This window comes from Columba livia, chromosome 20 (assembly GCF_036013475.1).
Source record: "Columba livia isolate bColLiv1 breed racing homer chromosome 20, bColLiv1.pat.W.v2, whole genome shotgun sequence".
Taxonomy (NCBI): Eukaryota; Metazoa; Chordata; class Aves; order Columbiformes; family Columbidae; genus Columba; species Columba livia.
In genome coordinates, this window is record NC_088621.1 from 4,126,169 (window position 1) to 4,147,722 (window position 21,554).

General features: G+C 60.6%; 3 protein-coding genes across 12 annotated transcripts in view; 2 read left to right on the forward strand and 1 right to left on the reverse strand.

The window, feature by feature from the left end:
- Positions 1 to 147: 147 nt before the first annotated feature.
- Positions 148 to 9,671, forward strand: GIT1 (GIT ArfGAP 1). 10 transcript variants are annotated; one of them, XM_065036837.1, is made up of 23 exons: positions 149 to 329; positions 426 to 670; positions 4,128 to 4,261; positions 4,345 to 4,457; positions 4,537 to 4,642; positions 4,725 to 4,811; positions 4,926 to 5,056; positions 5,136 to 5,230; positions 5,310 to 5,352; positions 5,558 to 5,584; positions 5,880 to 5,928; positions 6,010 to 6,082; positions 6,715 to 6,812; positions 6,891 to 7,002; positions 7,080 to 7,207; positions 7,278 to 7,430; positions 7,510 to 7,737; positions 7,843 to 7,896; positions 8,176 to 8,262; positions 8,364 to 8,437; positions 8,522 to 8,704; positions 8,843 to 8,906; positions 8,991 to 9,671. In XM_065036837.1, the coding sequence occupies exons 1-23, from the start codon at positions 196 to 198 to the stop codon at positions 9,201 to 9,203; spliced, it is 2,631 nt and encodes an 876-aa protein (XP_064892909.1). In that variant the 5' UTR covers positions 149 to 195; the 3' UTR covers positions 9,204 to 9,671. The 10 variants fall into 10 exon arrangements, with proteins under 10 accessions (XP_064892911.1, XP_064892909.1, XP_064892912.1 ...); XM_065036839.1 differs by lacking the exon at positions 7,843 to 7,896 and having other exon boundaries at positions 148 to 329; XM_065036838.1 differs by lacking the exon at positions 5,558 to 5,584 and having other exon boundaries at positions 150 to 329.
- A 145-nt stretch (positions 9,672 to 9,816) lies between these two features.
- Positions 9,817 to 20,651, forward strand: ABHD15 (abhydrolase domain containing 15). Its single transcript, XM_065036866.1, has 2 exons — positions 9,817 to 10,756; positions 11,763 to 20,651. Exons 1-2 carry the CDS (start codon positions 9,930 to 9,932, stop codon positions 12,238 to 12,240), a joined length of 1,305 nt encoding a protein of 434 aa, XP_064892938.1. The 5' UTR covers positions 9,817 to 9,929; the 3' UTR covers positions 12,241 to 20,651.
- Positions 18,300 to 21,554, reverse strand: part of TAOK1 (TAO kinase 1) — a 64,146-nt gene continuing 60,891 nt past the window's right edge. The window contains exon 20 of the mRNA XM_065036836.1: positions 18,300 to 21,339. Within this exon, the coding sequence (XP_064892908.1) occupies positions 20,878 to 21,339 (462 nt within the window). The 3' untranslated portion in view covers positions 18,300 to 20,877. The remainder of the gene's footprint in view (positions 21,340 to 21,554) is intronic.

Sequence of the window (21,554 nt, forward strand, 5' to 3'; positions counted from 1 at the left end):
GTTATTATTCTCCACTCAGCCATGACAAAGGTGGTGGTGGTCGCATCCCCCAGCCCTGGTCCCCACACAGCATCCCCCATCTCCGCGCCAGCCCTGCTGCCCCATGACGTCATGAGCCATCTCCCAGGCAACCAGCGGTGAGGTCACCCGTGGCGCAGGCCGTACAGCCTGGTCCATGGTGGTGGGTTGCAGGATATGACCCCGAGCTGGTGGCTCCTGCCTGGGGTGGCTATGCCACCAGGGTCTGACTTCCACAGCTGCCTGCAGGGCCCCTATGGTGACACTGGGGTGTCCCCAGCTGCTGCAAGTGCTTGTGGGATCCCAGAGAGGTAAACAGAACCCAAATGGGTCCCAGTCCCTCCACGCATCCCAGTATCCCTTGCTGAACACCCAAGGAGGCTATAACCCACCCCACTAATCCCCAGTGCGTTGTCCTGGACTGGGGCTGCGATCAGGACCAGGGGGTGCCCAGGAACAGGCACATGCCCCAAACCAGGACTAGGGGATATTCAGGAGCAGGACCAGGAGCAGGATCAAGGGGATGCTCGGGAGCTGGACCAGGGAGATGCCCAGGAGCAGGCTGGGTTGTGCAGCACCAGGCAGGGCGTGCTGAGCGTTGGAACCAGAGCCGGGGCGGATACCCAGAACCGAGACTGGAACCGGGACCAGGGTCTGTCCATGGCTGGGCGCGGGAGCAGGACCGGGCGCAGGAGCAGGCTGTGCTGGGGGCGGGTGCTGCCGTGGGTGCGGATGCAGGTGTTGGTGCGGGTGCGGTGCGGGTGCGGTGCCGGCGCGGGGCGGGGCGGTGCCGGTGCCGGTGCGGGGCGGTCGCGGCGGTGCTGCCGGTGGCGGGGCGGGGGCGGTGCGGCCCCTCCTCCGCCGGGGCCGGGCCTGCGCCGCTTCCTGCGGAGCCGCCGGGCGCTGGGAGCAGCCGGCAGCCCCCGGCGCGCCGCGGCCCCGGGCCCCCGCCGCCCCCGCCCCGCCCCGCCGCCCGGCCCCCCGCTCCCCCCGGCGGGTCCGGGGGCGCCGCCGCCCCACGCTGGCGCAGAGGCCCGGGCCCGGGCCCGCCTCGCCGCTGAGGATGTCCCGGAAGGCGCCGCGGGCGGAGGTGTGCGCCGACTGCAGCGCCCCAGGTAAGGGCCGCCCCCCCCGGCACCGGCCCCGGACCCCCCCGGTACGTCCCCGCTACGCCCCATCCCCCCGCCAGGCTCCTGCGCCCCCCCGAAGGGGCCCATCACACCTCGTGCTGCTCCCCGGAGCCTGCCCGGCAGCCTTGCCTTGTGCCCCCCGGTACGGCCGCGGCACCCTCCGCTGCACCCCGTGGTGCACCCCATTATTACCCATGAACCCCCTCTGCACCCCGGGGTGCAGCCCCCGCGGTGTGCTCCCAGGAACCCCTTTTGCATCTCCTGCACCGGGCTCTTTGCACCCCCTGGTGCACCACAGGATCCCCGCGCTGAGTCCACTCTGCGGTGCACACCCCAAGGATCCCCACTGAGTTCCTTGCTCTGCCCGCAGGAACCCCCTGATGTGCCCCCAGTGCACACCCCCAGGGGCCTCCTTGGTGCACCCCCTTTTCCCCCCAGGATCCTCCCAGTACACCCTAAATGTGACCCTGGTAAGCCTCAGTGCCCATCTCAGTGCCGCCCTGGTGCACCCAGTGTGCCCCCAACGCCCCCCGTGCACCACCCACAGCCCTCGCACCCTTCAGCGTGGGGGCTGCTGGTGCAGACTGGGGATGTGCCGGTCGGTGGCAGCAGCACCAAGGGACCTGCAAATGGCAGGATGGAGGGGGGACACCCTCCTGCGACCCCAGCACCCTGCTGCCAGCACCCATGCTGGCACGATGTGGGCTCGGCGGTGCAGGCAGCGTGCTGCAAGCCAGAGCCTGAGCCTGGGCAAGATGATTCCCGTCCCTGGCAGTGCCAGTGCCTGCAGGCCCCACGCCAGACATGAGTCTGTGGGTGTTACGGTGGAGCTGGACCCCCAAACTTTGTCCACAGCAGGGCAGGACCCCTAAACCAGCCTGAGCAACCCCATGGCAATGAATGAACGGGGCCCAGCATCAAGGCTTGCTCCAGGCCGGCCCCAAAAAGCTGCCCGTGGGCCAAGGCTGTGCCGAAATTATTCCGGCCATGTGCCAAGGGCCGGATCCTGCCAGGAAAGACAGCGGCACGCGTGGGCGTGGGGCTGCCCTGCCTCCGGGTGCGTTCCCCATGCTGGTGGGTGCAGGGGTGCCCAGGGCGGTGCTGAGGCTCCCGGCCAGGGCAGGGAAAATGGAAACCAGTTTCTTCCAATCTCTTATCACCCGGCAGCCATGTGAGGAAATGAGTTATAAAGTCCAGAGGCCGTTTCCTACCATGCCGGCAGCACTCTTTGCCGTCACCAGGGATGCACTGGCTGGCTTGGCATGGTGGGGTGCCTGTGGGGTGCCCTGGCCTCTCTGCCCGGGCACCCTTGGCTTGATCCCGCTCCACTGGCCTTGTGCAGGGTCACCAGCCAGCTCCAGCCCTCCCGTCACCAGTATGGGGACGAGTGCAGGGGGTCCTGGCATCACCCTGCATCCCAGCGAAAGGACGGAGGTGGCGAGACCTCCCTTGGGCTCCAGGATCCTCCCAGGGTTTGAGGTGTCCCCATCCCAGAGCCACCACCTTGTCCACCTGCATCCCGCTGCATCTCAGCTGCCCCTGCAGTGGGACGGGGTGCTGCCCAGGGGGTACCCCAGATCCGCCTGGTTGCGGGGCCACAGGCAGCCTTGCCGACCCGCTCCCCCTGCGCAGAGCGTCCTGTTCCCGGTGGCCTCCGTGGGCAGCAGACGCGAAGGCACAGATGCCGCCGCGCCGGCTGCCAAGGCTCTGCCATCTGTGTGTGCTGGGCTGCCAGGCTGGGGGGGCCACCACTCCCCCCAGCCACCCCACCTCAGCCCTGGGGCACTGCAGCACTGGAGGGCTGAGTGACACCCAAAACAGGGTCCCCAGGGCTCTGTTGGGGGCTTGGGGAGGGGGGTGGGCTGGGAGCCCGTGGGGAGGAAGGAAGCAGGGGGGGGCCTGGCCGCTGACACACCTTCCTCTGCGGGGTCGTGGGGCCACCGTTGGTCCCTCGGAGCCATCACGACCGGCCAGTGCTGCCACCACCTTGGGCTCTGCCCTTCCAGGCTCGGGGCTCCCCACTCCTGTGGGGCAGCATGGTGTTTGTGTAGGACCTACAGAAACAAGGGGTGATGGGGCTGGGCAGAGGCTGGCAGGGCTCCCCTGCAGTGCCCGGGGAGGGTTTGGCATCATCAGCCTGTGCCTGGCTGTGTGTCATGGGAAGGGGCTGTGACCCAGTGGGAGACCCTCATGTCCTGCCCTCAGTGCAGTTGGGGACAATTGTAGCCCCACAGCCACCCCGCGGGGCTGGATCCACACTGGACCAGCCCCAGGACCCATTTTGGGGTGCGGGTTTTGGGGGCTACCACCCAGCTGGGAGCGGGGCCCCTGTGGGTGACGGGGCCAGTGCCAGCACGGGGCCGGCGTGGCCGCTCAAATGGCCCTTTGTTCCCGGCAGGGACACAAAGGGCTCCAGTCGGTTGGGCTGGGGCCGGCAGCCGGGGCTGGGGGGGATGGCAGCGTGGGGGGGCTGTGACACCTGCCCTGAGAGCCGGGATGCCCTGTGGGGCCGGCCTGGGGTGGGTGCCGAGACTGCAGAGCTGGTGACCAGCAGACATGGGAAGCCACGGGCTGGGGGTGCCCACCCACTGGGGTCACGCTGACCCCATCCGGGAGCCCCCTGCATGCCCAGCTGGGGGCTCAGGGGGTGCGCGGCCTCGACGAGTGCTGCAGCAGGTCATGGTGCCCTGCTCAGAATGTGCTGCCACAGGACTGGCATCATCCCTGCCACCGGCCGCCTTCCTGATGGGGGAGGCCAAATCCTGCCCCCCGCTTTTGGCTGGTGCCTGGTTGCTATGGGAAACCTGTGGGTTTCCCCTGGCAATGGGCTGAGCCCCTCGCCATCGCCAGGGAAATGGTTGCTATGGCAACGCTTCCCCCCCACCCCCCAGCAGCAGTGGAGTGGATGGGGAGGGGACTGTGTGGGGAGGGGGCCGCAGCAGCGGGGACAGCCGGTGACACCCCCATGCCACCCCATAGACCCCGGCTGGGCCTCCATCAACCGCGGGGTGCTCATCTGTGATGAGTGCTGCAGCGTCCATCGCAGCCTGGGCCGCCACATCTCCATCGTCAAGCACCTTCGCCACAGCCCCTGGCCTGCCACCCTGCTCCAGGTGGGTGCTGACCCCATGGGGACACAGGGGAGGGGACACACAGAGCCCCCCAACACCCACCAGACCCCGCCTGCCCCCCACAGATGGTGCACACCTTGGCAAGCAATGGGGCAAACTCCATCTGGGAGCACTCACTGCTGGATCCAGCCCAGGTGCAGAGTGGGCGCCGGAAGGCAAACCCCCAAGACAAAGTGCAGTAAGTGCCCCCCATGGCATGGGGAGGGGAATCTGTGCTGGTCGGGCGCCCCCTCCTCACCCCCTGTCATCCCCTCCAGCCCCACCAAGTCAGAGTTCATCCGCGCCAAGTACCAGATGCTGGCCTTTGTCCACAAGCTGCCCTGCCGGGATGACGATGGTGTTACTGCCAAGGACCTCAGCAAGGTGGGGTGTGGGATAGGGGTGCATGGAACCCCCACTGGTGGTGGGGACAGATCCCCCCGTTACCCACCTCTCCCTTCCTCAGCAATTGCACTCGAGTGTGCGGACGGGCAACCTGGAGACCTGCCTGCGTCTGCTCTCGCTGGGCGCCCAGGCCAACTTCTTCCACCCGGTGAGCGCCGGTGGGGATCGTGGGAGTCCCTGGGGACAGAGCTGGGCTTGTGGGGGGGTCGCAGAGCCCTGTCCCGTGGGCAGGCTGTGGGGCTGAGCCCGCCCGTGCCTGCAGGAGAAGGGCACCACACCACTGCACGTGGCTGCCAAGGCGGGCCAGATCCTGCAGGCAGAGCTGCTGGTGGTCTACGGCGCTGACCCTGGGGCACCCGATGTGAATGGCCGGACCCCCATCGACTATGCCAGGTGAGGGTGGGAAAGGGGGGGGTCACCCCTGCCTGCACCCCCATCAGGATGGGCATCACCCCTGCCTGTCCTCTCACAGGCAGGCAGCCCAGCACGAGCTGGCGGAGCGACTGGTGGAGTGCCAGTACGAGCTGACAGACCGACTGGCCTTTTACCTGTGCGGCAGGAAGCCAGGTGAGTGGGGGTTCCCCAGGGTATGGGCTCAGCCCCGGGGGGGCGCAGGGCCCTGCTCACCACCCCTCTCTTTGCGCAGACCACAAGAACGGGCACTACATCATCCCGCAGATGGCCGACAGGTGAATGCCCGGTGCCCGCGGCCCCGCTGCCCTGTCCTGTGTCCCCCCAAGTGTCCCCGCTGGGCCAAGGGGGGGACCCTGGTCACCTCCCTGTGACCGGCGCTGGAGAATCCCCAGGGGGTGGGGTGGGGGGGTTCCACGTGCCCAGGTGTTTAACATCCACCTTTGTCCTGTTCTTCCCTCCGCTGCCTTCTCCGGAGCGCAGGGTGCGCCCAAAGTGCATGGCACAGAGGTATTGTCCGCTCGGCTCTCGGCTCCGGGGGCACCCCTGTGCCGCCGGCGCGGGCCCCCCCTGCAGCCCTGGCCGCTCAGCCCAGCCTGGCACCCGGGGGCACCCGGGGAGGGGGGTCCTGCTCTCCCCCTGCCACCTTGTCCCCCTGTGCCTGCCTGCCAGTCCTATTTGGTGAAGCTCCCCATGCCCGGGGAGGGGTCCCTGTCATGGTGGGGTGCAGCTGGGGACCGATTCAGTGGAGATGGGCTGGGATTAATCCCCACTTTGTGTCTCCTGCCTCCCTGTGTCCCCCCAGCCTGGACCTCTCGGAGCTGGCCAAGGCAGCCAAGAAGAAGCTGCAGGCGGTGAGTGGGGGCCGGGCAGGGCTGAGGGGGTCCCATCCGCTCCCCCCATCCTGCCTGATGCCGTCTCCCATCCCGCTGCAGCTCAGCAACCGTCTGTTCGAGGAGCTGGCCATGGATGTCTACGATGAGGTGGACCGCAGGGAGAATGACGCAGGTGAGCGGGGGGCACGGGGTGCAGCCCCCCAGGGCTGGGGCTGGGTTGGGTCCCGGCGTGGGGAGGAGCAGCCAGCGGGGCCGTGGCTGAGCCCAGAGCTCCCCCCCAATCTGGATCCGTGTCTGCTGGGACCGCAGGCCCCTCCTTCCTCATTCCTCTGGCCGAGGAGCTTTTCTCGGCGTGAGGGACCACCGCTGGGCACCGGGGCTGGGGTGCTGCTGGAGGTGGGTGCTGGGACCCCCCAGGGACAGGGACTTAGCCCAGAGGGGTGCCCTTGGGCTGGGGGGTGACGGGGTGGGGGACACCACATTTCCATGGGAGGGTTGGCACTGATAGGCACGCCAAACCCTCTGCGCACTGGCTGGGGGGGCACAGGGCTGGTGCCCCAAAGGGCGAGGAGTGAGGGGTCCCGGTTGGGGGGCGCAGGGGGGATCCCAGCCCCGCGGGGCAGCCGGGGGAGGCGATTCCCGTCAGCCGGGTTGGGCTCCGCTCCCAGCCCCAGCAGGTTGGCCCCGCGCCCGCGCCTGCGTCCTGCCGGCTCCGCTGCCGGCCCCAGGCCCTGCAACCCCTTCCCTCCCGGGGGGTCCGGCCCCTGCAGCCCCCCGGGCTCTGACAGCTGTGCCTGCCCGCAGTCTGGCTGACGACGCAGAACCACAGCACGCTGGTGACAGAGCGCAGCGCTGTCCCCTTCCTCCCGGTCAACCCCGAGTACTCGGCCACACGCAACCAGGTGAACCTCCACCCGGGATGGGATCCCCTGCCTTGCACCCATACCCCTGCTCACCCCCTTTCCCCTCCGCCTTCCCAGGGCCGGCAGAAGCTGGCCAGGTTCAACGCCAGGGAGTTTGCCACCTTGCTGATCGACATCCTCGGGGAAGCCAAGCGCCGGCAGCAAGGGAAGAGTCTGCTGAGCCCCACAGGTGAGAGATTGGGGGCAGTGAGGAGGGGCCAGGCATCCCCCCTGCTCTGTGCTCAGCACCCCTCTGCCCTCCCCCAGACGCCCTCGACTACTCACTGAGGAGCCAGAGTGACCTGGACGACCAGCACGACTACGACAGCGTCGCCTCTGACGAGGACACGGACCAGGAGCTGCTGCGCAACGCTTCCCGCAACAACCGTGCCAGGGTGAGCCCCGGACCCCCACCCTGCACCCCCCCAGCTCTGGGATCCTGGTGCTGAGTCCCTCTCCCCACAGAGCATGGATTCCTCAGACCTGTCGGATGGCCCCATCACGCTGCAGGAGTACCTGGAGGTGAAGAAAGCTCTGGCCGCCTCCGAGGCCAAGGTGCAGCAGCTGATGAAGGTGAACAACAGCCTGAGCGATGAGCTGCGCCGGCTGCAGCGCGAGGTGGGTGCGGGGCCGGCGGGACTCCCCTTGGCGTGTCCCCCCTTCCCGCTGATGCCTCCTTACCCCTCCACCACTGCAGATCCACAAACTGCAGGCAGAGAACACGCAGATCCGGCAGCAGACGGGCCCTGCACACCCAACCCCGGCCCCCAGCGAGCGGCCGGAGCACGGACACCCCCCGGGCACGGCACCCCCACACCGCCGGGACCGCCAGGCCTTCTCCATGTATGAGCCGGGCTCGGCGCTGAAACCCTTCGGGCAGCCGGTGGAGGAGCTGGTGACGCGGCTGCAGCCCTTCGGCACCGGTGTGAGTGTGCTGGGGTGGGCGTTTTTTGGGGTGCAGCAGCCCCCCAGGCCCCACAGGGTGCTGGGGTCCATCCCCATGGGGCTGTAACCTTTCGTGTGTCACCAGGAGGTGGAGGATGAGGCTCTGTACTCCATGCACATCCCGGCCAGCGTGTACCGGGTAAGGGGGCCGCAGTGGGGGCGGCTCCTGCATGGGACATGGTGGCTGCCACCCTCCTGGGACGTGGCCTCCACACTTTCCTGGGCCGTCCCATCCCCCAGTTGCCCTGCACCCCCCGGTCAGGCTGGGGACCTCCCCGTGGGACGGTGGCCATAGGATGTTCCTGCATGCAGGGCGGTGGTGTCCCCTGTGCTCGTCCTCCCCTGCACGTCATCAGAGTTGGCTCCGGACCCTTCCACACCCTGTTGAGCACCCGCTTCCCCTCTCTTCCCCTTCCAGATCCGGAAAGGTCCGTCTGCCTCCTCGGTGCCCTTTCCCCCATCCTCCCCGCTGCTCTCCTGCCCACCTGATGGTGCCCGGCACATGGTGACGTACCGGGGCTGGGGGAAGATTCTGGGGTGGGGGGACCCCAGCCCTGCATGGGGACATGGCTCTGCAGGGCCTGACGCTGCTCCTTTTCCCTCCAGAGCAAGCTGGACCGGCATGGCAGCGGCACCGACAGCGACTACGACAACACACAGGCGGGTGAGGCCCTGATCAGGTGAGTGCCAGGGCTGAGGACTGCACTGGGGACATGGGGACACGGGGCTGGCGCTGAGCCCAAGGGCCTGGTGGGTCCCCGCAGCATGGAGGGGAAGCGGTTTGTGGAGCTGAGCAAGGACGAGGACTTCCCACACGAGCTGGACCCGCTGGACGGGGAGCTGGACGCTGGGCTGCCCAGCACCGAGGACGTCATCCTCAAAACGGAGCAGGTCACCAAGAACATCCAGGAGCTGCTGCGGGCAGCGCAGGAGTCCAAGCACGACAGGTGGGGCTGGGGCACAGCCACGGGGTCCCTCTGGACCCCCTTGCTCCAAGGGGCTGCATTCACATGGGGCCATCCCTGCCACCCCATGGTTGGGAGCCATCACCTCCCCCCACGTTCACCCCCTCTGCTTGTCCCCAGCTTTGTGCCCTGCTCAGAGAAGATTCACTCAGCTGTGACGGAGATGGCATCGCTCTTCCCCAAGGTAGGAGGGGTGCTGGTTCCCTACCAGGCACTGTCAATGCCCCCTTGACACACATCCTGACACTGCTTCTCTGCCCCGCTGCAGAAACCGGCGCTGGAGACGGTGCGGAGCTCCCTGCGGCTGCTCAACGCCAGCGCCTACCGGCTGCAGAGCGAGTGCCGCAAGACCGTGCCCCCCGAGCCGGGTGCCGCCGTGGACTACCAGCTCCTGACCCAGCAGGTCATCCAGTGTGCCTATGACATCGCCAAGGCCGCCAAGCAGCTGGTCACCATCACCACCCGTGAGAAGAAGCAGTGAGCACTGACCCGCGTCCCCCCGCCCCTCCCCGGCCCCGCGCTCTCTGTTTCTCCCTCCCCTCCGGCACCCAGAGCGTGGCTGCAAGTGGCCTTTAGCCCGTGGGGAGTTGGGGCATGGGGCAAGCCCCCTTGTGCCCACCCCCTGTTGCCGAGGAGCTGGTGCTCAGCCTGCAGGGTGGGTGCCCACGTCCCCCTGTACAGACCCCTGTCCGCCCTGTGGCACGCGCCTAACTTATCCTGTACATAGCCTGTGTAGCTGTCTGTGGCGGCGGTGGCGATGTACCCTCCGCCTCCCCACAACGCCCCTCGCTGGGCGGCCGGTACCCCTGGGGCCCCCCGCAGCATTACACTGGACTGGGGCGCCCATGGGACCCCTCCCTGGGCGTCCTGCCCCCCAACCCCGGGGCTGCGCTCCCTACTGTAAGATGTGTCCTTGTACATTTGTATCAATAAAGGTGTGAGCATTGCACGGGCCCTGGCTCCTGCGGCAATGGGGGGGTCCTGGCCCCCGCTTGGGGCGTGGCTGGAGGGGGTTTCCCCCCCCACCCGGCGCCAGGCAGGACTTGGCCACATGTTCCTCCCATTTCACCCAGTCCCCTTGGCCCCAGCGCTGGTCACGCTGTCCCCGTCACAGCCCCGCCGCTTGCCCAGCCCCGGGGCCGGGCTTCCCCAGCACAGCCCCGCCATCGCTCTGGGAACCTGCTGAGCACCGGGAGCCCCTGTCCCCATGGTGTCCCTCGAGGGTTTGGTGGCTGTGGCTGTGGTGCTCGCTGGCCTGGGCCTCCTGGCCTGGTGCCTTTGGGCAGGAAGGCTGGAGGTGCCTGGAGCCTGGGGTGAGGAGGAAGAGGAGGGGATCCCCCTCATTGCCAAGGACGGTTTGTGGCGCTGCCGACTGCTGTGCAAGCCCTCGGCACTGGCCCAGCACCTGGTGCGGAGCTTGGGGCGGTCGGCGGTGCTGCGGGGAGGCCGCTGGTCGTGGCCGCGCTGGCCACAGCTCCAGATGCTGCGGCAGCTCCTGCAGCCACCTGAGCCCGAGCCGGCGCTGGCCCGGGAGCTGCTGCAGCTGCCTGACACTGGGCTGGTGGCCCTGGACTGGCTGGTGGGGCCGTGGGGAACCATGGGTGCTGGCGTGGGGGACTCCAGCCCTGTGCTGCTGCTCATCCCCAATGCCGCTGGAAAGGTGACAGGGGCGCTGCTGCAGCTGGGGCTGCGGGCCCTGGAGCGGGGCTTCGTCCCCGTCATCTTCAACCGCCGGGGGCACAACGGCTGCCCCCTCACCACCCCCCGGTTCCAGCCCTTCGGGGACCCCAGGGATCTGCGGGAGGCGGTGACATACCTGCGCTGCCGGCACCCCACGGCCCTGCTGCTGGCCGTCAGCGAGGGCTCGGGCTCGGGGCTGCTGCTTGCCTACCTGGGGGAGAGCGGCTCCTCCAGCCGCCTGGCCGCCGCTGCTTGCCTCTCCCCCGTCTTCAGCGGCCGGGACTGGTTCGAGGCTGGGATGCCCTGGCTCTACGAGTGGCCGCTGCTTCTGCACCTCAAGCAGGGACTCAGCAGGTTAGTGGGGACCCTTGGGCATAGCGGGGGCTGGGGACGGGTGCTCCGGGAGTCCCTCGGCCATCCCTGGGGGTGGGTGTATGCAGGGGGTGCCGCCGGCAGCACCGGGAGCACAGCGCGGGGGCAGAGGTGCTGAGAGCAGCAAAACGCGCTGGTTAATGAACACCAGCAGTGAGCCAGCTGCTGCAGGGCCGGCTCGGCCACCACCGGGGCTGGGGCAGCATCTCGGGGTCCCCAGCTGGGATATGGGTTGGCAAAGCCCCGGTGCTGCTCTGGAGCCCGGCAAAGGGAACTGGGCAGGGTTGGCCACCCCTTTGCCCCACCGCTTGGTGCCAGCACCCAGTCCCAGGTGTCTGCCCTGTGGGGGCCGAGGGGCGTCCATGCCCAACCCACAGCCTGGCAGGGGGCTGTGGCAGCTGCCCCCCCACCTTCCCCTCCATGCGCTGTGTCCCCATTGCCCAAAACAGCTGCACTGGAGTGGGCCAAGCACAAGTGTGGGCTGGGACGGGACACAAACCGCCCTGTGCCAAGACCTTGAGCAAGCGGCACCTCCCCAGGCAGTGCTGATCTGGGGGCCCCACTCGTGGACAAATGAGGTCCAGAAAAACAGCAGATAACCCCCCAAAACTTTGGTGCAAACAGGCACCAGGTCAAGCTTCAGCAGCGCCCAGGGCGTGCAGCCTGGCGCAGTGTTTACTGCAGGGACGGAGTGTTGTGGGGGGGTAAATTCTGCTGGCCAGGTGGCAGTGGGGAGGGTGGGCAGCAGGGTGTCCCCTCCATTTCCCGATACCCATTGCAAATGCCGCTGTCACGGCAACAGAGCCGAGCGCTGGCTGCCTCCTGTTGCCATGGTGCCTGGGCTGGCACAGGTTGCGCTGCAGGGACCTCCCCAGCATCCCCAGCAAGGTGCTGGGACCCCCACCCCAGCTGCAGGGGGCTCAAGGCCACCCCCACAGCGGTCATTTAGGGTGTCAGCGTCCCCACGGCAGCCGCCCCGTCCCCGCAGGTACGCGGGGTCCCTGTCCGAGGCGGTGGACGTGGACAGGCTGCTGGGCAGCCGCTCGCTGCGGGAGCTGGAGGAAACGCTCTTCTGCCGGACCAAGAGCCGCCCCACCAGCTGGGACACCTACTGGGAGCGCAACGAGCCCCTGCGCGACGCCGACGAGGCGGCCGTGCCGGTGCTGTGCCTCTGCAGCGCCGACGACCCCGTGCGCGGCCCCCCGGCCCGCAGCCTCCCCACCGAGCTCTTCCGCAGCAGCCCCTACTTCTTCCTGCTGCTCACCCGCCGGGGGGGACACTGCGGCTTCCCCCGGCAGGGACAGGGACGCTGCTGGGGACACGAGGTCGTGCTGGAGTATTTCAAGGCCATGGCCGAGTTCCTGCGTGCCGAGGAGAGGAGGAAGGGGCCGCCGCGGCCCCGCGGGTCGGGGGGTCCCGCCGTCGAGCCCCCCGTCTTCACCTGGCAGAGGTCGTACACCCGGTAGCCCGGTGCCGGGGGGCTCAGAGGGGCAGGCAGACACTCCGTGTACTAAAATTACTTTATTACAGTTGATTTTTTTTTTTTAACATTTCCTTTGCTATGATACAAAGGATACTTACAAACAAAATATTACATATGACCTTATTTTTTTTTGTTTTCTCTTCTCTTATTTTCTGACAACTTGGTAACAGCTTTAAATGCACAATCTATACAATTAATACAGGTTATATATGAGCTATAATGTATGTTGAACCAGAAGAATACCAGAATACTGACAATATACTGTACATTAATCCTTACCAGTTAGTGCTCGTGGCATTTTCTACAAGAAGGAAAACGCACACCTGTAGATTCACTCATACCAGCTGGTGCTACCAGACACAGAAGCAGGAAGGAGTTTAATTCCCCTGGTTAAATCCTTCACGGCCCACCACCGTGGTGCTGGGCCTGGAAACCTCAGACCAGTGTTCATAGTAAAACAGCAGATATGTGTGGGTTTTTTGTGGTTTTGTTTGTTTCTCTACCTAACGCTCTGTGGCACAGAACGGCCCAGCCGGTGCCTCCCCCGGCACCGTGGCCGCCGGGCTTTGCTTTGTCTGGATGATGCCCCAGAGCTGACGGCGCTGGGCGAGCTCTTGTTGGGGAGCTGGACCTCTGCAGGGAGAGGAGGAGGAGGAAGAGGAGGAGGAGGAGGAGAGGAAAAGCAGCAGCAGCTTTCCAGCCATCAGCAGGCAGCTCTCGGGTGCCGGACCCCAGCGACGGGCACCCGGACCCCAATGATGGGCACCCAGACCCCGACGACGGGCACCTGGACCCCAGCGACGGGCACCCGGACCCCAATGATGGGCACCCAGACCCCGACGACGGGCACCTGGACCCCGACAATGGGCACCCGGACCCCAACGATGGGCACCCGGAACCCAACGACGGGCACCCGGAACCCAACGACGGGCACCCGGGGGTCCGAGCGAGCCCGAGCGCAGGGCCGGTGTCCGGCCAAATCCTCCCACCCGCTCGCCAGAAAAGCTTCGCTTTTGTTTCGCAGCCAAAGCTCGAGTTGTGTGGCTACAGGTGTGCACTTCCCCTCCTCCCGCCATGGGCTACGTCCGACTGATAAGGTTACATTTTATTATTTTTATATTGTTTTTTTACCTTTTTTTCTTTTTTTTTTTCGTTTTTTTGTTTTTTTTTTTAAGCAACCAGCAAGTGAAGCGTTTCTTTAGTTGACTGGCAAAAGAGCTGGCGTTTGCACAGAAGCTGCAAATGGAAAATAGGCATCCCCTCCACCCACCCGCTGCATCCCAGCCCAGAAAACCCCAAACTGTTGGCGGATTAGAAACAAACCCAAACCACGGGGGCGGAGGAGAGGAAGGGAGGGGAGAACAGGTTGGAAAACCCCAGGTTTGAGTTACCAGTTCCTTGACTTCACACAATGCTTGTGCAAAAAGAAACAAAACAAAACCCCCAAACAAACAAAAACCAAACCCAGAAACATGCTGGAAATAATGAAAACAAATGGAAAGTAATATATATAAAATTAAAAATATAAATAGGATGTCTGGCTGACTGGTAGAAGAATAGGTCATTTAGGTTACAAAAAGGAATATACATTCAAGAGGCTCTGAACCCAGTGGGGTAACTGATGTTAAAACTTGTGTTAATAGTTAGGCTAGAATTCTCAAGTTTGTCTTTAAAATCTTCACAATACAAGCAAGCTATTTGTAAAAAATGTACACTATACACACCTCACACAGCTCTCCTATCCGTATCACACACGTTACGCTACCTTCCCATCCACTAAACCAAGGGGGTTCCCGCGGCGAAGGTACCGGGGGGCACACGGGGGTACACAGGGGTCCCCCCTTCCCGACCCGTCCATGGGGCAGGTGGCTCAGAGCCCCGGGCAGGTCCCCTGTCCCTCCCCTCTCACCACAACCACCTCCTCAAGCATTTACAAGTCACCAAAGGGCTGTAGCCTTTTATGTTATACACACTTCACTTTGTAACGTTAATTATTTACATCAGGGCTGCTCCCCCCCCCATATCTTTTAGCTGTCTCTAGGCAGGTAAAAAAATGTTCCTGTTCCAAGCAAGCAGGGGGAAGAGCCGCGGGGGGCGAGGAGGGAAGGAAAGCTGAAGAAAGGAAGGGGGTGGTTTGCTTGCCAGAAGCCAAACCCGTACGCACACAAACGCTTCACCTTCTCTGATCCTGGAATCCTCACGAGCTCCCGTCCCCTACGAGCCCCGGGACAAGCAGACCCGGAGAGCGCGGCGCCCACGCTCCGCTCGCGGCTTCCCGGGACGCTCAGCAGAGATATTCAGGACTCGCCTCTGCCACAGGACACGGAGCACAGGTCCGTCCTTCAACCCTGGGAGCGCAGGTCAGGCCGGGGGCAGCGACACCCCGACCCTCGCACCCAAAATGTCACCCTCGGCATCCGCAGTCGGGCTTTGCCGGAGCCGTGCGGCAGCAGCAGCGCCGTGCTTCAGGTTGTTAACAACCCCGCGCTGATCGCTGAGCTCTGCTGAGCTCAGAGTTGCCATAGAAATGCGCGATCCTGGCACTAAAAGCAGGCAACAATCTCAAATGAAAGTCATATTTCTTTTTTTTTCCTCTAGTAGGCTTAGATGAACTCGGGTTTAAGACAAAAGCAGCCGGAAGGGGAAAAGAGATCATTTCAAGAGAGGTTGAAAAACATAGTCGTAAGCCGGTATTAAACCGCAGCGAGGAACCTGAACTCGGTTCCCGTTGAGTTCGGCTCCAGGGGAGCTGAACGCCGCTCCGTCCCTCGCGCTGCCCACGACGCCGACGGGAAGGAGGCGACACGCGGCGGAAAACGCGGCCGGGGGCTGGGAGCCGAAATCCGGTGCCCCCAGCCCCCCTGCGGCACCTCCCCAGCTCACGGTACCGAAGCACAATTCCTCACAGCATCACTTGGACAAGTCTCGGGGATTAGACGCATGCGGAACTACGACTGGCAATTACAGTAGCTTTTTGCTAGCTGGCACATACTGTATCTAGAAATTTTAGTACAAAAACTTAAAAAATACAGAAACTAGGTCAATTTGTTAACTACATATTTACAGGTAATTACAATGCTTTTCACTCACAATAATTAAACTAATTGTCAGTGAAAATTCAAACTGTGCATGTTCTGAGGTACCCGTACTCAGGGGTGGGGAGCGGGGCAGGGGACCGGAGGGGTGAGGTGGGGGGGACGATCCCCCCCACGTTTGTTCACATCGTGGGGGCAACACTCGCTCCTCCTGGTTCCTGGACTCAGTGTGTGCACTCAGAGAAAGCAAGGAGAGAGGGAACCGATGTTGAGGCTGTAATTAGTTTTCCTACGACATGGCTTTAGGATGTTCTGAGGACGCCAGACGGGTGCAAAGCCAACAGTCACGTACCAAACCGCCGCCTCTCCCCACAAAAAGAGCCTTCAGGTGAAGTGCGAGTGTCGGGACCCATAGCTCGGTGGTTAAGGTGCTTGTCTGCCAGCAAATCCGATTTCCTAAGTCCCTCTCTAGCTGACAAAGGCCTTTCCTCCCCCAGCAAAGCCTGGGCAGGGCAGGGACGCAGCTGCCTGAACCTCATTGTGCAAGAGGAACCAGGGTTATCTGCTGCCATCGCTCCCTGGTGGGGTGATGTTTGCTGTGACTACTACATCTATCAGCTGCTTTTTTTTTTGGCTGTAAACAGCTACCCACAACCCCCCAAAGCGCCTCACACGTGCTTCTCAACAGACTCCAGCTCAATCAACTCGTAAAAGTGCAAACTGAAGCAAACACAGCAGAGGGACACTGACCATTGTCCCTGCCTGAGCATCCACTGCTCCTCCATCTCTGGCACGGGCTCCGGGCTCTCTGCCCCACGGCAGGAGCACGGCTCAGGATGACACTAGTCACTGTGAAAGGGTAAGGACGTTCCAACCAAACACCAGCCTCACCTAAAAAGCTTACAAGAGACCTTCCAAAAGGGACGGAGGATAATTGCCTCCAAATTTGTCTGGTAGCACAAAGAAGCGAGCCCATGGTTCGTGTGCTGCTGAGCTGGCCGGGCTTCCGGGGGGGTAAATGTCACAGCTGGGTGACTTGACACATGCAAGAACCATTTATCGCCCAAACCGGCAGATGTCTCACTAAGATGGGGTCTGCAGAGGGCAAAGGAGAAGGTTTAGAAGGGTCTTCACAGCTCCAGAAGCGTGTGGTGTCCAGCACAGGGCTGGAGGAAGGACCAGGACAAGATCCACTAGAAATGCAGAGCAAGCACCCAGGAGAACAAGGCTGTCCTCTGCGTAGCAGACTTGAATAGCAAAACACACTTGCCTGAGGAGAATAAAGAATGGACCAAAAACGTCCCTCTGTGTGCATATATGTACATATACGTTGTACACACACACATTTATTTTAAATCTTCCAATTTAGCTTCTCTTCTGACCCTCCGCACACCCTGCCCTAGTTATCAGACGCGCACAAGGGTAGACAGTGTTCAGAGTCAGCAGCGGCTTGAACTCAGGAATGCCAGAAGTTAGTGCTGGTGCAGAGTGCCAAGACGGTGCCGGGCTTGTGATCTTTCACAGCCAGACGCAGCCAGGGACCCGGCGCTCAGCGCCCTCCCCAGCATCCCTCAACTCCTTTCCTATCCCTATACCATCTTGCTTTCTTCTCCGCTGTCTTCTGACTTTCTGGTACCCTCTGGGAGCTCTCTGGTGTCCTCCACAGCACACCCGGAGCAGCCGGCCTGCCCTCCCGTGCCCCACAACGAGCAAGCTACAATTAGCGGGGCAGGATTTAAAGCGAGGGCTTTAGACTGAGCTCAGCCTCGCGCAGACGTACGTGCCCTGCTGCAGAGGTTGCTTTTGCTGACGAACAGGAGCGCTAAAGAACAGCAGAACTGAAGTGCCCTGACAGAAATGCACAGCGTGGTGTGTGTGTGTGCACATATACCCACACACACATACCGAGTATATAAATATATACAAATGAGATACCATATATATATATCCAGAGAGATGTGCGTATTCAACGGAGTAATGGTAGACAGTGGTACAATACAATTTATTGCCTCTCAAGAAATGGCACGTAAGCAGGGTCACGGGGACAGGGCAGCCTCGAGCGCCTTTTCCCTGGGGGTAGGGGGTTAATTTACAGCATCGCCCCTGTATCCCCAGGCTGCACCCCCAGGTGTGCAACCTGCGCTCTTCTGGGGCGGATACGGAGCGATGCCAGCCTGGCCGCAGGGGATTTTCTGTGGGAAGCTCGGTATTGTACCACATTCAATCCTTCAACCCCTTGGGAGCTCAGGGCGAGCGCAGGTGAAACGGAGCCGGGGTCTCCATTTCAGCGCCGCGTCCGAGGGAGAGAGCACGAAACGCTCGACAGGGATGGGAGAGGCAGCGCTGCCTCCCTAGGACTACGGAGAACAAGGAGAATGCAGCCCCTTCCACTGGGTTTGGGTAATTAAAATCAAAAAGAAATTCAAATCAGAAAAAGGTGAAAATGCTGGCTCCTCTTATTTTCATCTGTGGGCTAAACTACATCAGAACTTTAGGTCTTTGCAAAGGGGAAAGAAAAACAACCACAGAGTAACAGATTTCAGGGGGTTAAGCTGATGAAAATACCGCAATAAAGTTTGCAAAGCAGTCCGTACAGACGAGCTTCCCCAGCGTGAAATATGAACGTAAGAGATGTAACAACGTCTTTGCTGAGGTACTGGAGTAGTTTCCACGATTTACAGTATTTTTAAAATGAGGGTTAGGACATGACTGCTATAGACAATATGGAGTAATTAGTCTTACTTTTAAAAACAGAGTTTGCAAACTGATTCAGAGAGTGTTTGCGCCTCTCCAGCCTGTAGTTGTTAATGTATCTCAGAAATACACCCGAGATACATTAAAATCTCAACACCAAGGGCCTCCTCACATTCCTCCAAGGCACAGCCTGACCCTGAGTCCCTCTGGCTATGTAACAGGGTGTTTTCTCTGGAAATCAGGCTTGTTTGGGACAGCTTTCCTTCCCCCACATACACACAGGGACACACACATTTAGACCAGTTGATCTGAATCAGTTTTTGCAAACTATTTTAATTAAAATATTAACTTGTTGGAATAGTCCAGGTCTGCACATGATATACATGTAAAAATGGTTACTACACAATTCTTTTTGAATACAAAAAAGCCAATATGGGATAGCCATCATTTGGATTCAGCATTCAGTCATGCTCGACATTACACAAAGAGATGGGTTGAGAGAATTCTGTTGAAGTAGCTCAATTTAAGCCAGAGACTTTGACCAAATTCAAACCGTAACAGAAGCAAAAGAATGAACCCACTGAACTTGCAGGTATAGCCTGTCCCCAATGCTGCTGTTTGTGATAGAGGAGCTGAACTTCAAAACGCCGTGTCAGCACCGAGCTCTGGGCGCACCCTCCACGCTCACGGTAAATCCCAATACGAACACAATTTTGGCCTTTCCTTTCGTTTTTGTCTTTCTAACCCCAAGGAAAACACAGGTACCTTTCCTAAATCAGTTTCGCTGCATTCCAACGACACCGCAATGCAAAAGAATGACCCTAAAACATCCAATTCCACATGAAAACATAGCAGAGGAAAGGACAGGATAATTCGCGGTCACCACTTGCCCCAGGCGGGGGACAACCAGAGTCACCCCCATGGGACCACCGCCTCACCCCAGGCTTCCATCAACTGTTAGTACTACAAAGCTCCTTCCTAAGGGGCTGCTCGAATGTATTTTGGTAGTTTCCACCTTTGATTAGAGTGATATGCTACGTCAAGACGCTAGAAATCCCAGTTGGATACACTGGACACTGGCAGAGAGTTAAGGACTGGGAGTGGATGTTAATTGAGCTAACGAAAGAACGTCGCCCCGTTGAGAGTACTGAACAGCAGCGAGACACTATTTACTATATAAATATGTCACATGGACAAACACATTCGGAAAACCTTGCTTTTGAGCCCTATAAACATATTAAAGGCAAATCCTAGAGTTAGCAGCTAGTGTTTTCTTCAAGATGATTAGTGTGCAAGGAAAAACATTTACAAAGAACCCTGGCTGGTCAGTCCCCAAGATGGAAATCTTTGCCTCAAGCCAAACTTCATCTACCTGCTCCTTCCCCAGCCCCAGCCTGACCCGGCGCGTGGGGACATCTCCGGTTCCCAGCACTAAGGGATGACACGATGCCACAAAGTCATTCGGTTAACCAAACTCCCTGACCCCTTTATCGCCGTCTGGATTTCACAACCTCCTTTGCTTCCTTTCAGTAGTACAGCAGCTCCAAGGAGCCTCTGGAAGTAGTGCCTTCTCGCACGGTTCAGCGTGATATGCTGCCAAAATACCACAGCATCTCGAGGGACTGTAAAAGCTGTGAAGTATTGCAGCAACGAAAGTAATAAAAAAAGGAGCCTCACATGCAGCCAGATCTACAGTGGTGATGTGGGTTAGTCATCAGCTGGGAAAGTCATTGGCTCAGCTCCTCCTGGTACACTGTGGCAACTAAACATTTAAACAGTTGGCTACACTCTACATGTAAACAGGAAATTGCAACAAGCCAAAAAGGTAATAAATTGGTGGATGTAGTGTGATAATGAAAAACCCGATCAATGGCATTTTGTGACTATGGCATCCTTCAAAATACCTCTGGCATTTGAGATTGATTGGCTGAAAGTCTAAACATTTCTGAATGGAGCAAAAAGGACTACGCTGGGCTCCAAGAATTATCCTGATGCTTAGCTAAGATGAGATGTCACAGTATTAGCTGTACAAGTGCATTATTTACGCTCCTCTGCCCAACCTCGTCTGAGCTACCAGCAGCACAGTCAGGGAGTGCCAACGCAGGAATCATAATTTTGAACATTTCTAGCCTGTTCCCTCCAGACACGTTCACACACACGCTTCTCGGGAAGCTGACCAGTGCCTTCTGAGAGAACGTCACTTCTGACACCACACGGAGCGGGCACTTGGGTAGAAGGGCCCTGCTGAGCCCTGGGGTCTCTTGGCCTCTCTTCTCACCCTTCTTCCTCACCTACGAGTCTTTGAAAACGCCTCCTGGCAGAGGCAATACCCTAGAAATGTATCCAATTTCATGACAAAATAAAAACGGAACAGAAGATCCAGCTGTTCCTCCCCTGGATGTTGGTTTAAAGGCAGCTCGCCTGGTTTTTGCAGGGTGGCAGTTCGAAATTTACGGACATGGGAGGAGGTCTCTGTTCTCCCTCAGACTTCCTACGGATGGCGTGACGAGGGCAGTCTGAGCCCCTTCTGTCCTGTCAGTGTGACGACCACCAGCCAACTCTTCTAATTGCATATATTTCTCAGACGCCCTCCCAAGACCCCTCCAAAAAGTAAAAATGAAAAAAGAAAAAAAAAAACAACAAAAAAAGAAAACAAAAAACAAAACCAAACACAACAAAAAACCACCCCCCCAAACCCTGCAGCCAAATACTATGACATCCCAGTTAGTAAACACAAAACGTAATGCTTTACAAAATGAATACAATATTCCATGTGCACCCAGCTTCCACACGTCAGCACCGCACTGAGGAGGCTGCTGGGCTGGTGTCTGTAGGCAGTTTCTGTAGGCAGACAGCTCCAGTGGAATTGCCACCCTCAGTTATTGTTTAAGTTATGTATAAGACATGTGTGAACCATTGGATATTTGTGAAGTAACACTTGTGCTCCTGCTCATGCCCTGTTCCGTCCGTCCCCCAGAAGCTGTCCGCCTCAGAGCCTGGGGGCTGTTGCGGACCCCTATAGCACTACTTCGAGGCACCCCCTGCATGGGCCCCGAGGGGTGACCCCATGGCTGGGGTCCACCTTGCATTGGATGGCCCCAAGCTTGTGGTGGGCCACCCATGGGATGACCCCAGTGAGGTCCTGCACCCCCAGTAGGATTGTGGGACCAGCCAGAAGCTCCCGGGTAGCTGTGGCTGAACGCCTCGGGGGAGAGATTAGAAAGAACCATATTACTAAAACCTAGCCTCATGCTTTCTGAGTCAAAGGCTTCGATCTCGCGAGCTTGACGCTCCAGCAGGCTTCGTATCCGTTCGGTACGCTCGTTCTGCAACGCCAGCATCTCCTCCTCAATCTGGGAAGGAAAAAAAGAAGAGACAGTGTGTAGCAGCAGGACTCCTTTACAGGCACAGCCTCCAGTCTCCGAAGGACCTGTAACAGCAAGCGCACACGGAACCTCCTCCCCACGTTTCTACATGAGACTGGATCTATATCAGATGCCCACTGACACACAATCTGTTCTCAACACAAAAGGGTAAGTCCCACAGACCTGAACGTGCCAAAGCATGG